The sequence below is a fragment of the Rutidosis leptorrhynchoides genome, chromosome 11, assembly GCF_046630445.1.
Source record: "Rutidosis leptorrhynchoides isolate AG116_Rl617_1_P2 chromosome 11, CSIRO_AGI_Rlap_v1, whole genome shotgun sequence".
Lineage (NCBI taxonomy): Eukaryota > Viridiplantae > Streptophyta > Magnoliopsida > Asterales > Asteraceae > Rutidosis > Rutidosis leptorrhynchoides.
The window spans coordinates 33745183-33761958 of NC_092343.1; the positions used below are offsets into that span (position 1 = coordinate 33745183).

Genomic DNA, 16776 nt, shown 5'->3' on the forward strand with positions numbered 1-16776 from the left:
ATATCCAAAAATCATGGTTAAACTCAAAGTGAAAGTATGTTTTTCAAAACAGTCATCAAGATGTCGTTCTTTCGACGGAAATGACTACCTCTTTAAAAAACGACTTGTAACTTGTATTTCCGACTATAAACCTATACCTTTTCTGTTTAGTTTCATAAAGTCAAGTTCAATACAAAACCGTGGCCGCTTAAATCACTCAAAACGGATTAGAAACGAAGAAATGGCGAGCAAAACAAAATTGGTAAAAACTACTCATTTTAGCTACGTGAAAATTGGTAACAAATCTATTCCAACCATAACTTAATCAACTTGTATTGTATATTATGTAATCTTGAGATACCATAGACACGTATACAATGTTTCGACCTATCATGTCGACACATCTATATATATTTCGGAACAACCATAGACACTCTATATGTGAATGTTGGAGTTAGCTATACAGGGTTGAGGTTGATTCCAAAATATATATAGTTTGAGTTGTGATCAATACTGAGATATGTATACACTGGGTCGTGGATTGATTCAAGATAATATTTATCGATTTATTTCTGTACATCTAACTGTGGACAACTAGTTGTAGGTTACTAACGAGGACAGCTGACTTAATAAACTTAAAACATCAAAATGTATTAAAAGTTTTGTAAATATATTTTGAACATACTTTGATATATATATGTATATATTGTTATAGGTTTGTGAATCAACCAGTGGCCAAGTCTTACTTCCCGACGAAGTAAAAATCTGTGAAAGTGAGTTATAGTCCCACTTTTAAAATCTAATATTTTTGGGATGAGAATACATGCAGGTTTTATAAATGATTTACAAAATAGACACAAGTACGTGAAACTACATTCTATGGTTGAATTATCGAAATCGAATATGCCCCTTTTTATTAAGTCTGGTAATCTAAGAATTAGGGAACAGACACCCTAATTGACGCGAATCCTAAAGATAGATCTATTGGGCCTAACAAACCCCATCCAAAGTACCGGATGCTTTAGTACTTCGAAATTTATATCATATCTGAAGGGTGTCCCGGAATGATGGGGATATTCTTATATTATGCATCTTGTTAATGTCGGTTACCAGGTGTTCACCATATGAATGAATTTTATCTCTATGTATGGGATGTATATTGAAATATGAAATCTTGTGGTCTATTATTATGATTTGATAATATATAGGTTAAACCTATAACTCACCAACATTTTTGTTGACGTTTTAAGCATGTTTATTCTCAGGTGATTATTAAGAGCTTCCGCTGTTGCATACTAAAATAAGGACAAGATTTGGAGTCCATGCTTGTATGATGTTATGTAAAAACTGCATTCAAGAAACTTATTTTTGATGTAATATATTCTTATTGTAAACCATTATGTAATGGTCGTGTATAAACGGTATATTTTAGATTATCATTATTTGATAATCTACGTAATGCTTTTTAAACCTTTATAGATAAAATAAAGGTTATGGTTGTTTTAAAAATGAATGCAGTCTTTGAAAAACGTCTCATATAGAGGTCAAATCCTCGCGACGAAATCAATTAATATGGAACGTTTATAATCAATATGAACGAGACATTTCAGTTAAGAAGAAAGACGGATCCCTACGAATGTGCATTGATTATCGTGAACTAAACAAATTAAACCCCGCATGTTGCTTTTGTTGTTCTTCCGTAGTATTATAGAATGAAAAAATTTGGAGTTCTCATCACCTTCTAGAATCCATTTGACACGCGCTTTTTGTTTCAACATATTTGTTCTCATTCTTTCTTTTTCCATCCACTTCTTTCTTGAATCTAACCACTTCACCCTTTCCACATTGTTTAGTTGATTGTTCTCTGCCATTAATTCATATATTAATGAGATGGTTTTCAAAGCTTCAATTTCTCCATCTATCCCATTGAATTTGTTTACACTCCAATTCTTTAATGCATTTTTGACATTTTTTAACTTATTCCGAAACATACAATCTTTCCGGTTTATAATGCTGACCGGAAGGTTCCACGCATCTTGGATGATTTCGTCAATCCCATCTTCGTCAAGCCACGCATCAAAATTTTTGAAAGGTTTCGGCCCAAAGTTTCTTTCCTCATCATTCATCATAATCGGACAATGATCCGAATATTGTCTTTCTAATGCAACCGCCGTAAGATCCTTCCACATGGTGAGAAAACATTCAGTGACAAGGAAACGATCAATCTTACTAAACTTAAGGCCATCATCACTGATTCGAGTGAAGTTTCTCCCACCTAGTGGTATTTCCATTAATCGATTTTTTGCTATAAAGTCGTTAAATCTTCTGGCCCTAAACTCAAGCATCATCATTTGAACTTAACAAGCTAGACATCCCATCCCATAATCTTACTTTCTAGACTATTGGTTATGTTACTTCAATAAAACTAGGCATGTTGATTTCAATCATTGAAGTTAAAATACCCAATTTGAAATCAAAAACCAAAATTCTAAAGCAAATCCTAGTTGGTAGTGACCAAATGATTATCATAACAAAAGAAAAATAACAACCAAGCAAATGGGTCAATTAGAATAGTTGATTAGCAATCTCAATGTGTCAACAACAATTAACCACGGTGTTGGCACAATTCACAACACCGAATATATTATACCTCGCCGTAAATTGGGATACAGAAACATGATTCTGTAATAATGACATACTGAAAAATTAGCACTTGATCATCTGAATAAAAAAGAAACTGTGCACCAATCTCCATATCAGCCTGCAACTACCATCTCAAAGCAGTAATACTTGAACAAAAAGTGTATCAACAGAAAATTAAAACAGCAGCGTGCTACATCACAAGCATTTTAGGACAGCATTAGGATTTCTGCAATAACAAATCAGTGATCATTTACACATACAAGAAAAAAATACAAAATAGAAATATAATATCTGTAATTTTTAACACCTATAAATAAACCTCATCATTAGCAGAGTATTAAAAAAAATATATATGATCTTGATCTGACCTTAGAAGTTTCTAAGTTTCTGGGTGGCAATTTTCATTATAAAAGTCTTGGTTTCCTATCAGATGGTTTCAAGATTTGAAAAGAACACATTAAGCTTTCATCAACACTCATCATTGCACCGGCATTATCAAATTCGCCACAATAATTAGGGGCAGAAAATATCGTAACAAGCTTCCTATCTGCAAAGAATTCATACCCATCTTCTACAACCTACATAAGAAAACATTTAGATTACATCAGAAGGAAATCAAATATTGATAGCGGTGTCTAAATGAGCAGGTAAGATGAGTAGGGTAACAGGTTTAACGTCATTTAGTACACACTGTAAAAGGCTGAGTCATGTTGGGTTGACCAACAACCACATTTTGTTTCGTTAGTTTTTTAAAATTTTAATGTGAATGCTGATTAAAGATTAATAATCATCTAAATCTTTGAAAAAAATACATCCAGTTAAAACACACCACAGATGACAGCATTCGACCCCAGTGAATATTGATAAATCCACCATAAGTGTGCATACAATATTAATACATTGTTGTAAAAGTCAACCGAGTCGCGCCGACCCATCGGTTTGGGGACAAGCGTGTCCAAAGTCGCCCAAAAAAGCCCTAAAGGTTGGTCAACGCCAAAAAATCGGGTCAACGTCAGTCATAGTCGTGTCTGAGGCGGTCAAAGTTTAGGTCAATTTTTTTTTTTTAAATTAGATTTTATGTCATATATCTATGTGTGAAATATTTATGTTTTATGTTTGATATATTTACGTGTAACACATTACACATGTATCTTTAATTTATTTATCACTAAAAGTCAACGTTGAACCATCATTAGATAGCCTAGTGGTTAGGGCCCTGAGTTCAGTTCCTTGCAAGAGGTCTCAGGTTCGAATCCCGTCAAGGACGAATATTTAGTGGTGACCATGGAAGGGTTGGAAACAGCCAGGGAGTAATCCTGCTGGGCTGCGTACATCAGAGTATGGGGTCAGATTACTTGCCCTCTCGGGTAGCCCGAATAGGGAACACCTTCTACCTTTTAAAAGTCAACGTTGGTCAACACCCAGCTTAAAATACCTGATGGGCGCGGCACACGAGATCCATATCATGCTGCATCAAAAACTCATCCACCTTTTCAACACCGAATACATACGACACCCCTCGATCACTCATTCCCCAGCCTTTAACATCGCGACTAGGATCCGACCAAAGCAAATCACAAAGTAAACCCGAGTCCGGTACATCAGTAGGCCGAGGCAAATTTCGTATCTGATCTAAATTCGTTAAATCAGGCGAAAGTCCCCCGTGCATACATAGAATTTTGTCATCGATTAAAGCAGCAGCAGGAAGACAGTTAAAGCAATCGGTAAAAGTTTTCCAAAGTCTAACGTTGAATCGACATTTACATTCGTCATAGAAACCGTATATCCGGTTGATCGAAGCACATTCGTGGTTTCCTCTCAATAAGAAAAAGTTCTCGGGATACTTAATTTTGTAAGCAAGCAACAAACATATTGTCTCTAGACTTTGTTTGCCTCGATCAACATAATCTCCTAAAAACAAATAATTTGACTCGGGAGGAAACCCTCCGTATTCGAAAAGCCTCAACAGATCACCATATTGCCCATGAATGTCACCTATAATCCAAAACGTATCATGATTTGTTATATTACAATTAACAATAATATATCACAATATTATAATTAAGAGTAAATGTATGCTTGATGAAGCCTATACAGTTCTGTAGTTCTTCTTGAGCACATAAGTAATCACAGTGTTGAACGATGACTATACAGCCCATTTGTGTTTAATGCTATTAGAACAGTGTATAATGATGATTATACAGCTAATTAAACTACTCTCAAATTCATTAATTAACAATAACAAACTACATATTGAACAGTGTATAATGATGATTATACAGCTAACACACAAAATTAACAAATATCAATATACAAAATATGCATTTAAAAATGTACATACATAAATATAGGTAGATATAAACAAAAAAGGGGTCTTTTTTTACCACATAGTTTAATTGGAGCTTCAAGCTCTAACAAATTAGGTTGCTGAAGAAATATTTCACGTGAAACCGTACAAAGTTGTCGGATCTCCGATTCGGATAGCTGAACCTGCCGGACCGTTCTAGCCTGCCGGGACTCTAACAACCGATTAATTATATCATCAAGTAACGTCGGCTCAATTCCGTTACCATTTTGAGCCATCTACGAAAAAAAAAACAAACTAAAATCTAGGTTTTCAAAAAACGGAACGAAAACGAGTTTCTCAATCGCGTATAAATTAACGAGAAATGTGTTTTAACAATTGATAAAGTAATAGTTATTCGGAGATGATAAATATGATGAACATACTAATAATTTAAATATAAATTGTGTTGAAATAACAAAAACTAAATTAATTAGAAAAATAATAGACTGCAACTCCGATGAGGCGGAGATGCCGATTAGTACTCCGTAATGACGGACGATGAATCCGTTGCGGTAATGTTGATATTGTGAAAATTTGTATGTATATATTACTCCGTATATGTTCTTAATAAGCTTTAGCTCTCAAAAAAAAAAAAATTAAAAAAAAATTAAAAATAAGCTTTAGCTTTTGATTATTATTAATTATTAATTAAAAAATAAAAATGAGGTAAATTTAAAATGAGAATGAATATAGGGTTTAAGTGTGGTGTGGTGTGGTGTGGTGTGGAACTTTATGCCTCTCTTTTATTCTAGAGACTAGAGATGCTAGTTTAATACGCAAAATTTGTAGGGTTCGAATCGGGATTTTTTTTTTCTTTTTGGCGAAATTAATCTATTTTTTGGCGACAAAACAAGAACTTTATATATGAAAGGAGTTTTATAAAAAAGATGAAACTCAAACATGATACAAATCAAACAGGCTACTAAATTCATAAACAACAGGAAGAAACCGAAAGAATGAACAAAAGTAAACTAGCGAAAAAAAACCAACCCACAAAGAGAACCAACGTCGAAACAAACATAGCAAAATAAACAAGAAATCCTAACATACAACAACTAAAAAGCCAAACACACCACTAACAACAAAAACCGATATGAACGCTTCACATTCCTTCAACATTCAAATTTCTCAACTCCTCGGTCCTCACCATAAATTTTCTTAGGCTTAACCTTCTTTACTTTTGGTTTTGGTAAAGGAGCCGTCTTCGAACCAATAATTTTGCCTTCCACCCAATAAGCTATAAAGTCTTTCGTAGTTTCTTCGAAAAGTTAGAAACTGCCTCGAAAAAAACTAGAATAACTGGCCGAAGATGAACCAACTTTGCCAACACTCTAAGAGACCGAAGGGGAATCACTTTCGACATTAAGATCAAAAGGTTTGCAAGCCTCCACTTCACTTGCACTTTGAACATTAACTAAAGCATCCACTTCACTTACTTTACACATTAACCAACTTATTGTCAGCATGAAACTCAACACTAGCCTTACCTAGTTACCTATAATAGAACCCACATGAGACTTGTCACCAAAAACGACATCTACAACACTAACCTTCTTGTTGAGAATGAACATCAACAACAGGAACAAACTGGGTGAAACCGAGGCACTTGTGCAGGAAAAATCTGGTCGTTTTGGTGTTGGAAGCTTCGACGAGCCCAACACACCCACTACAGAGGACCTAGATTATACTACACTCACTACACCAACACTTGACGTTGGTTAGCCTTTAATTTTATGAATCCTTAGTGCACAATAATGTTTAGGCGACAGTGTCGATCATATATCATTCAGGCGGTATAACCGACCATATATCACTTAGGCGGCAGAGCCGACCATATAGTAGATGCAACACAAGTGCACTAAGAACTTAAACACAAACTGAGGCTTAAATGAGAAACTTAACGAAGAACACTTTTATAATTACAAAGAAACAATTACAATATTATGAACTAACTCACACTCTTCTTTTACTTCTTCACCTTACTTCTTCTCTACTTCCTCACAACTCTCACACCTTACACAAATGAACTACTCATCACCCATATTTATACTACCCCATGGAACATTCTAGAATCTAGATATTTCCATGGATAAATATCTAGATATTTTCTACGCATACAAATATCTAGATTTTTCCTATCAAATACAAATTTCTAGATTTTTCCTACCATATTCTAAATTCTAGATATTTTCTTATACATATTAATATCTAGATATTTTACATATGTACATCTACTAATACCAAATTTGCATTGTATTTTAACACTCCCCCTCAATGCAAATTTTCTTCCAACGATGTCTTGCAGACCATTCCAAGTGCTTCTCTGAATTTTGTAAACTTCGGCTTACTTAGGCTCTTGGTGAATATATCTGCAACCTGTTCATCTGTCTTTGTTGGCATCATCTTGATCTCCCCTTTGAGGACCTTCTCGCGAACATAGTGATAGTGCACTTCTATATGTTTTGTTCTTGCATGGAAGACTGGATTCTCTGCTAATCGAATAGCTGATAGATTATCGCAAAGAAGATTTACTTGATAATCTGTTGATTGATGAAGATCTTCCATTAATTGTTTCAACCATGTAATTTCTTGTGTTGCTGATGATGCCGATCGATATTCTGCTTCGGTGCTTGATAAGGATACGGTTGGTTGTCTCTTGCTGCACCATGATATTACTCCCGATCCAAGACTAAACATGTATCCAGTTGTTGATCGTCGTGTATCATAGTCTCCAGCGTAATCAGCGTCACAATATCCAGTCACGTGACATTCTTTTGTTTTCTTATATAAAATACCAAAGTTAATAGTGCCTTTAACATACCTTAAGATACGTCGTACAACATCAAGGTGAGGCTTCTTCGGATTGCTCATGTATCGACTAACCACTCCAACTGCATAAGATATGTCTGGCAGGCTTAGTGTGAGATAAATAAGACTTCCGACCATCTTTCGATACATGGTAACATCTTGAAGACTTTTTCCTTCATCTGCTCGTAGTTTTGTATTCGGTTCCATCGGAGTTGAGATAGGTTTGCAATTAAGCATTCCGTACTTTTGTAAAATATCTCGCGCATATTTTTGTTGTCCAAGAAATAATCCTTCTCTTTTTCGCTCTATTTTGAGTCCAAGAAAATGTTTGAGTTCTCCAAGCTCCTTCATATAAAATCTGATAGACAGATTCTCTCTTGTTCTTTGGATCTCCTCATAGTGATCTCCCGTGATGATTAAGTCATCTACATATACTAGCACTATGGCTAGTTTTCCTTGATCTTGTTTCACAAATAAACTAGAATCTGAAAGACCAACTGTGAAACCACTTTGTACCAAGAACTCGCCAATCTTCCCGTACCAAGCTCTTGGAGCCTGCTTCAAGCCGTATAGTGCTTTCTTTAATTTGCAGACATGCTCGGGATGGATTTTATTCTCAAAGCCTCTTGGTTGATCCATATAAATGTCTTTGTCAAGTTCTCCGTGTAAGAAAGCGTTCTTGACATCCATCTGCTACAGCTTCCAAGATTTGCTAGCGGCTAAAGCAAGTAGAGCTCGAATTGTTGTGATCTTCGCCATTGGACTAAACGTTTCTTCATAATCCAGCCCATATTGTTGAGAAAAACCTCTAGCAACAAGTCGAGCTTTATACCTTTCAATGGAGCCATCTGATCGAGTCTTCACCTTGTAAACCCATTTAAAAGATATTGGTTTTACATCTTTTGGCTTTGGAACTAAACTCCATGTCTGGTTTTCTTTTAGTGCATTAATTTCTTCTTCTATCGCTTTCTGCCATTCTCGACTTTGTGCTGCTTCTTCATAAGTAGAAGGCTCAATAGGTATTGATTCATCCACATGAGCAGCATTGGCATACCTCGGATTAGGTTGCCTCGGTCTTGTTGATCTCCGTAATTCTTGTACATGCTCCTCTTCATCCATTTGGCTTGGACGAACCTCCTTGGATACAGATTGATGCACACCAGTTTTCCATGGACTCGTTCCTTAGAGTACGACTCTTCTCCTTCTTTAGTTGGATCTACTATTTGCTCTTTACGTTCTTCTATTTCTTCTGGAACTTCTTCTAATCCTTGAGATTCTGGAAGCTCTATCTTTTGAGGTGACCACCATGAAGAAGCTTCATCAAATACCACATTTCTTGAAGTATGACACTTTCCAGTATTTGGATCACAACATCTCCATCCTTTTCTTGATTCATCATAACCGACAAAAATGCACCAAATTGCCTTCTTATCAAATTTGCTTCGTAGATGATCTGGTACGAAGACGTAGCATACACATCCAAAAACCTTGAGATGGTTGACGGTTGGCTTGATCTTCCATAATCTTTCATATGGTGAAATATATCCCAACTTCGTTTGTGGGAGTCTGTTAATCACGTATGAAGCCGTCCTCATACATTAGGCCCAAAATCTTCCTGGTACATTCTTACCATGAAGCATACTTCGACAGGTTTCAGCAAGATGACGATTCTTACGTTCTGCCACTCCATTCTGTTGTGGAGTATTAGGGCAAGTTAATTGCCTTCTGATCTTGTGCTTCTCAAGATAGATATTGAACTCGGTTGATAAATATTCTCCTCCATTATCTGTGCGTAAGCATCGAATCTTAGTATTGAGCTCACTTTCTACCTTGTTCTTGAACTCTTTAAACTTCAGAAAAGTCTCCGACTTCTCCTTCATGAAGTAAACCCACACATATCTTGAGAAGTCATCAATGAATGTCACCATATATTTCATACCTCCAAGTGATGTTTGTTTCACTAGGCCGAAGACATCTGAGTGTATGAGCTCTAGTGGTGTCTTGGACTGATGCGCTGACTCCTTGAATGGCAATTGGTGAGCTTTGTCAAATTTACATCCAGCACATATTGTATCTGTTCGGATATCAATTTGAGGAAGCCCATTTACTATGCGTTTCACCATCATCTCCTTTAACTTATTGTATCCCACATGCCCAATACGTTCATGCCACATATCAGCCGTCTCATTCTTTTGAGTCTTATCCACATAAGCTGTTTCAGCAGATAATACATAGACCGATTCTATTCTTCTTCCATGTATAACTGGATTGCCAACCACCTTTACTCTCTTGAATACGGACACATCTTTTGGTACAAAGAGCACATAATTCCCTTCTGCTGTCAATTGTGGTACTGATAGTAAATTCTTCTTTAGGCCAGGGACAACATACACCTTCTCGAGTTGGAGCTTATGAGAGTCGCCTTCATTTGGAATTATTGTCTTTCCAATGTGAGAAATAGACAACCTTGAATTGTCGGCTGTCAACACGACTCTCTTTCCTTTGTAATCCTCCACTTCTTGCAGCTTCGTCCCATCGTTGGTCATATGATTTGAGCACCCATAATCGATGATCCAATCATCTTTGTAGTTTATTTTTGACTTTAAAGTTGTTGTAAGAGCTTGATCATTTATGTCAGCTTCAACAGAGAGTCCAGCTTCTGCATCCCATGTTTCCTCATTAATGGTTGCTTCGAATGTGACCTCTTTCTTCTCATCTCTTGTGGCGGCCACATTTCCTTCAAAAGTTCGCCTTCTGGAGAATCTACAATCTCAAGCAAAATGACCCTTCTTGCCACAATTGAAGCATTCACCATTCTTTCTCTTATCATTTTTTCCGTATTGTTGGCGATGATCTCTTCTTCCTTGTTGAGCTCCCCCTGAAGCGTTGCCTTTTGATTTTGGGTGACCCTTCCACCCATATGTCTTACTTTCTTTCATCGCCTCTTGTCTTCGAGATGTTGCTTTCTTCTTATTGGTGAAGAGTGCATCTTCTCCGTCTTTTACGGTTACTTCATTTATCTGCTTGGCTAATGCCTCTTGATTTACCAATAGATTCTCCAGCTCTATTAATGATGGTTGAGTAGGTCATCCTCTCACAGCGGCTATAAATCCATTATACTCGGATCTTAAGCCGTGGATGATAATTCTCTTCATCCTTGCATCACTCACTTTCTCTTCAGGAGCAAGTTGAGATATCTCACGACAAATAGATTTCACCTTGGTGAAATACTGAGAAATAGACAGACTTTCTTGTGAGATACCCGCGAGCTCATTTTCCAAGAGCTGGAGGCGTGCTTCATTCTTCTTTGAAAACAATTTTTCAAAAGTTTTCCAAGCTGCCTTTGGTGTTTTCTCGTCACAGATGTGCTCCAATAGATCCTCCTCGATTGTAGTCTTCAATAGAAATAAAGCCTTCCCGGCCTTGATGTTCCATTTTCTCAAGGCTTCGGCATTTTCTTTCGGTGGAGGCGTTGTGTCACTGCCAGCAACTATTTCCCATAAATCCTGTCCTTGTAGGTAGGATTCTATGCAAGTCCGCCAATAACCATAGTTGTGGTTATTGAGAGTCTTGATTCCACTGCTCATACTTGCAAGATCTGCCATCATGACGTCCAACGTCTAATAAGCTTAGTCCCAGACCGATGAGCTTTCACAGTTCCTAACTGTGCCCCGACAGAATCTCCCTTAGAGCCTTGGTGAAAACAAGTCAACTTCCAACGTTTACCGATTTCCTCCACTAGAAATGGTCCCGAACGACCCGCTCTGATACCAATTGTTGGAAGCTTCGACGAGCCCAACACACCCACTACAGAGGACATAGATTATACTACACTCACTACACCAACACTTGACGTTGGTTAGCCTTTAATTTTATGAATCCTTAGTGCACAATAATGTTTAGGCGACAGTGTCGACCATATATCATTCAGGCGGTATAACCGACCATATATCACTTAGGCGGCAGAGCCGACCATATAATAGATGCAACACAAGTGCACTAAGAACTTAAACACAAACTGAGGCTTAAATGGGAAACTTAACGAAGAACACTTTTATAATTACAAAGAAACAATTACAATATTATGAACTAACTCACACTCTTCTTTTACTTCTTCACCTTACTTCTTCTCTACTTCCTCACAACTCTCACACCTTACACAAATGAACTACTCATCACCCATATTTATAATATGTGATGACCCAGAAATTTCGACTAAATTTAAACTTAATCTTTGTATGATTAACATTTTCGACACGATAAGCAAAGTCTGTAAAACTGAATCTCAAAATTTTTGAATTACTTTTACATATTTAAATACCCTTCGGTTGTTTTCGACGATCCGTGAACAATTATATGTAAAATAGATACATATATACTATAACATGAAAAGGTAACAATGTATTAATTGTTTGATACCGTACATTAAACTTATTGGTTTAAATATCTATTTGAATATATATGATAAGTTGAAATATTTATTATTAAAATTTATTAATAAATAACTTCCAATGTGTATTTAAAAACTGATTTATGTATATATTAAAAAGATATATATATAATAAACGATAGTAACATTCGTTTATTGATTCGATTGATATTTAGATAAGTTAACTAAAGCGTTTAAGATGAACCAGTTAAACACTAATTTGCTACAGTATTTTCAAATTGCCACATTACTCAAAATGCTACAGTGTTTTCAAAAATCACTATTTGCTACAGTGAAATTGACTTTGCTACAGTGAATTGCTACAGTAAAACACTATTTTAAAATGTATTTTAACAATTAACGAGACGATGATTTATAGAAGTAAATGACCAAAACACTCAAATGTATAAGTTATACCTCAAGTGGTATAGTTTATGGATGATTTAAGGCTATATTTTAACAAAGGTACGAGTCACGAAATGTAAAATGCAAGTTTTCTCAGCGTACGAAAGGACATTTGAGAAACCGGAACCGGGACATAAGTCGAGTGATGACGTACGACTTATCGGAACAAGAATTACAAATCAACTATGCATGTGAATTTAATATAATATATAATTAATTATTTAAATTATATATATTATATAATTATTTATTATGTCGACAAACAAAAATACAAAATTTTGTGAGCTGTAAAAGTGGGCCATGCGATCGCATGGCCATTGAGCCTCAGACCCATGCGATCGCATGGGAAGGCTGGGCAGGCAACATCTATAAATTCAGTCGATTTCTGTTTTTCTATCCATCTATCTCGCATCTATCTCTCCATATATATTATATTTATTATTATTATTATTATTATTATTATTATTATTATTATTATTATTATTATTATTATTATTATTATTATTATTATTATTATTATTATTATTATTATTATTATTATTATTATTATTATTATCATTATTATTATTATTATTATTAAGATCAATATTAATCTTAAATATTATTATTAGTATTACTTTTAGTAATATTATATTACGACGGAGTGCTGTCCAAGTAATTTTCAAAACGAGTTTCCAAGCGAGCTAGAGCTAAGGAAAATATGGGTTATTACCAAGGAGGTTATGGGTAATGTTCGGGGGTATTTTTTTGAAGCAAACCTCGTGTTTATCATCTCCGATGCGTCTACGTGCTTTCCTACAATATTGTATATCAATATTAAACAGTGAGTTTCATTTGCTCCCTTTTTAATTGCTTTTGCAATATATATTTTTGGGCTGAGAATACATGCACTTTATTTTAAACGCAATGGATACAAGTACATACTAAATTCTACACTGAGTTTGAACCGAAAATCCCTTAGCTTTGGTAACTAGTAACTGCCAGTTATAAGAACTGGTGGGCGCGAGTAGTAGTATATGGATCCATAGGGCTTGATATCCCCGTCCGAGCTAGAGCGCTAGCCTTTTAACGGACGTATGCTATTTGAGAAGCGTACACGTTGGTTTGCGTGTATTATTAAGATGATTATACAAAGGGTACAAATTATATAAACGTTAAAGTTTAGTTACCAGGGTGCTCAATTTTGTAGAACCGATTGATAAACGTTTCGGATGAAACAACTGAAATCTTGTGATCCACCTTTTATGTAAAACCTATTGATAAACGTTTTGAATAAAACAACTGAACTTTTGTAATCCACATTGATATACGGATTATGTGTAATATTAAAACTATGAACTCACCAACCTTTGTGTTGACACTTGAAGCATGTTTATTCTCAGGTTTCTAGAAGTCTTCCGCTGTTTGCTTATACGTGATACAAGATATGTGCTTGGAGTCATACATGCTATATACAAGAAACTTGCATTCACCAAACCATTACCATGTATCTTATTTTGACTGTATTGTCAACAGATGTATTATTGTAAACCATTTAAATGGTGATTGTCTATACGTAGGAATCATCAGATGTTAAAAACCTGGAATTTATATATTCATTTATGAAATACCTTTTCAAACGAATACAATGTTACAAAATGTATCACATAGAGGTCAAATACCTCGCAATGAAATCAATGAATGACGTGTTCGTCCATATGGATTTGGAGCGATCGTCACATAATACCCCATGAAACATTCTAGAAACTAGATATTTTCATGGATAAATATCTAGATATTTTCTACGCATACAAATATCTAGATTTTTCCTATCAAATACAGATTTCTAGATTTTTCCTACCATATTCTAAATTCTAGATATTTACTTATACATATTAATATCTAGATATTTTACATATATACATCTACTAATACTAAATTTGCATTGTATTTTAACATTTGGTACTGGAAGATCGACCAGGAGGCCACCCTTAATGGTAATGAATATATATATATATATATATATATATATATATATATATATATATATATATATATATATATATATATATACATTAACGAAAATAATTCAATTTGTACCTTATGTAAGCGGATAAATTTTGTATAAATTCAAAATACATAGTAATCACCAAACAAAATTCAATGAATATAGATATGTTGTCCTCTTGAATCTTGATACATAAGGATATAGTTATCAACTGATACTATGCTTATTTTGTTAAGCTAAAAGCTAATATACAAGGTCATTTTGTATATATTTTTAGTTAAATTCATAAGTGTAGCATTTTTCATATTTCATATAGAAAAATTCATCAACAGGCAAACCAAAATAATTATTTACAGAAATTGTACACTTATTATCACTTCACAGCAAATCCTACATTTAATTTTAATAGAAAACAAAAAGGTAAAGATTTGATGAAAAAGTCTTAATATCCAAGTAAACAAAATAAAGAATGTAATCAGGGTCTTTAAAATTCCCTTTGCCTTTTGCGTTTGTGACAACCATTGAAACCTACAATAAATTTGTTACGGAGTATTAGTTTTGAATTCTATGCACCAAAAGAAACACATCCTGTACAGTTATAACAGGTGAAATTTAAGTGGATCAAGCAAGTCAAACAGAATTTTAAATAACCCAAAACACATATTAAAGGCATCTCTCATACGTCTTTTTATTTCATATTCGAACTCACTGTTGTATATATGTAACTCATGTCAATACTCACCATAATCTGGTACTGACTGATCACGACTTCTCAAGGGAACAACTTTCTAGCTGCTCGATAAACAACTGTTTGGAACAAATTCTCAAATTAAAAAATATGAAATAAAAAGGAACAAGGCAAATAAATCACAAAAGAATCCAATAACTAAGGCTCTTAATATATACACAAATCATATAGGTAAACTGTACCTTTATTTTCTCCAGTAAAATGGGGCTTCCCGACATATATTCGGCTTGTAAGAAAGTGAGAGGTTCCTGCGGTAACATAATAATGTTAATCTGACATTAATATATTTAAGTAAACAGAGGTGTACTTCTACCACTCAATATAAAGTATTACTTTATCAATAACAAATGGAAACTTCACTGCATCCTCTTCATGTACAGGTGTGTTGGTGTATCTTTGTCCTCTGCATGAAAAAACTACCTCCATCAACAAAAGAACTAAATAGCGCAATTACTCCCTCGAAAACCGAAAAGAAAGACACGGATGACCTAATCCCAATAGAAAAAAAAGACTATGTATTGCTACTTTCTACCCCATTTAACCATTTTACATTCACCGACTACCTTTTTCTTTGGGTTTCTTGGTTTGAAGTTAAAGGCACATTGATTGGAAACACCACCTTTATATTGGCCTTTTCCAGAAACACCACCTTTGTCAAAAACACCATCTTCTATCTACAAAATCTTCAATTTTCTTTTCAGATACGCAGGTGTTATTCTTTTTAAAAAACATCTATTTGTCGAAAGTCAACATCCCCCGAGTTGCCAAGAACTCCTCAAAAACGTCCGACAAGTTCTCAAACCTTGATTTCACGTAGCAATTGAGCACAACTCCATTAAGGAGCGGCTTGCTGGAGCCAAAATCATATATGAACCAACTGTATGTAGCTAAAAACTATAGGTAATCCTTATTTCCTGATTTATTTAGCTAAAAATGAAGGTTTTCATTATCTTGGATTGAGTTAGTGGATTAGGTCAAATAAATCATGAATTTTGTTCTAGAATCGCTAATTTTGATTTTGGGAAGGATTTCTATAAAAAAGGGTAAAATTAGTTCGTAACTTTGATTATGTAAAAGATAGAATTTGATAAAATGATGTTAATTCATGATTTTGATGGGTTAAACATGTTCATTTGAATGTATTAATGGTATGTTAAAGCTTGGTGATGGTAGTAATTCACTAACTTAGTATTATGACATTAACAAGTAGTTTGTTGTGAAGTTTGACTCTAGAAGTCAAACTGATTTAGGAGATTAAAGTTGGTCCTTAGCATGTTGTTCAAACTGAATTTGTGTTATTCATTACGATTAGGAGTTATGTTATGGTACATATCGTTTGCAGGTCTTCTTAAAAAGAAACTAGATTATAATGCTTTTTTGTTAATTTTTTCATGTTCAGGTCACTATTTTTAGCTTACTGTGGGCCTGCA

The 16776-nt window shown here is 34.7% G+C and overlaps 1 protein-coding gene across 1 annotated transcript; it reads right to left on the reverse strand.

Annotated features, from left to right (window-relative positions):
- Window positions 1-2545: 2545 nt before the first annotated feature.
- LOC139874239 (serine/threonine-protein phosphatase PP1 isozyme 2-like) lies at window positions 2546-5480 on the reverse strand. The gene is made up of 4 exons (XM_071861695.1): window positions 5007-5480; window positions 4058-4617; window positions 2991-3200; window positions 2546-2848 (listed from the first exon to the last, which is right to left on the reverse strand). The coding sequence occupies exons 1-3, from the start codon at window positions 5203-5205 to the stop codon at window positions 3027-3029; spliced, it is 933 nt and encodes a 310-aa protein (XP_071717796.1). The 5' UTR covers window positions 5206-5480; the 3' UTR covers window positions 2546-2848; window positions 2991-3026.
- Window positions 5481-16776: the final 11296 nt, after the last annotated feature.

What these genes read in the sequence shown, in the direction of transcription:
- LOC139874239 (XM_071861695.1), bottom strand. Translation starts at nt 5,205, where the DNA reads ATGGCTCAAAATGGTAACGGAATTGAGCCGACGTTACTTGATGATATA. An exon ending in AGCTCCAATTAAACTATGTG is followed by an intron (nt 4,618 to 5,006) that starts GTAAAAAAAGAC and finishes TTTGGATTATAG; the next exon opens with GTGACATTCATGGGCAATAT. An exon ending in TCGTGTGCCGCGCCCATCAG is followed by an intron (nt 3,201 to 4,057) that starts GTATTTTAAGCT and finishes TTTCTTATGTAG; the next exon opens with GTTGTAGAAGATGGGTATGA.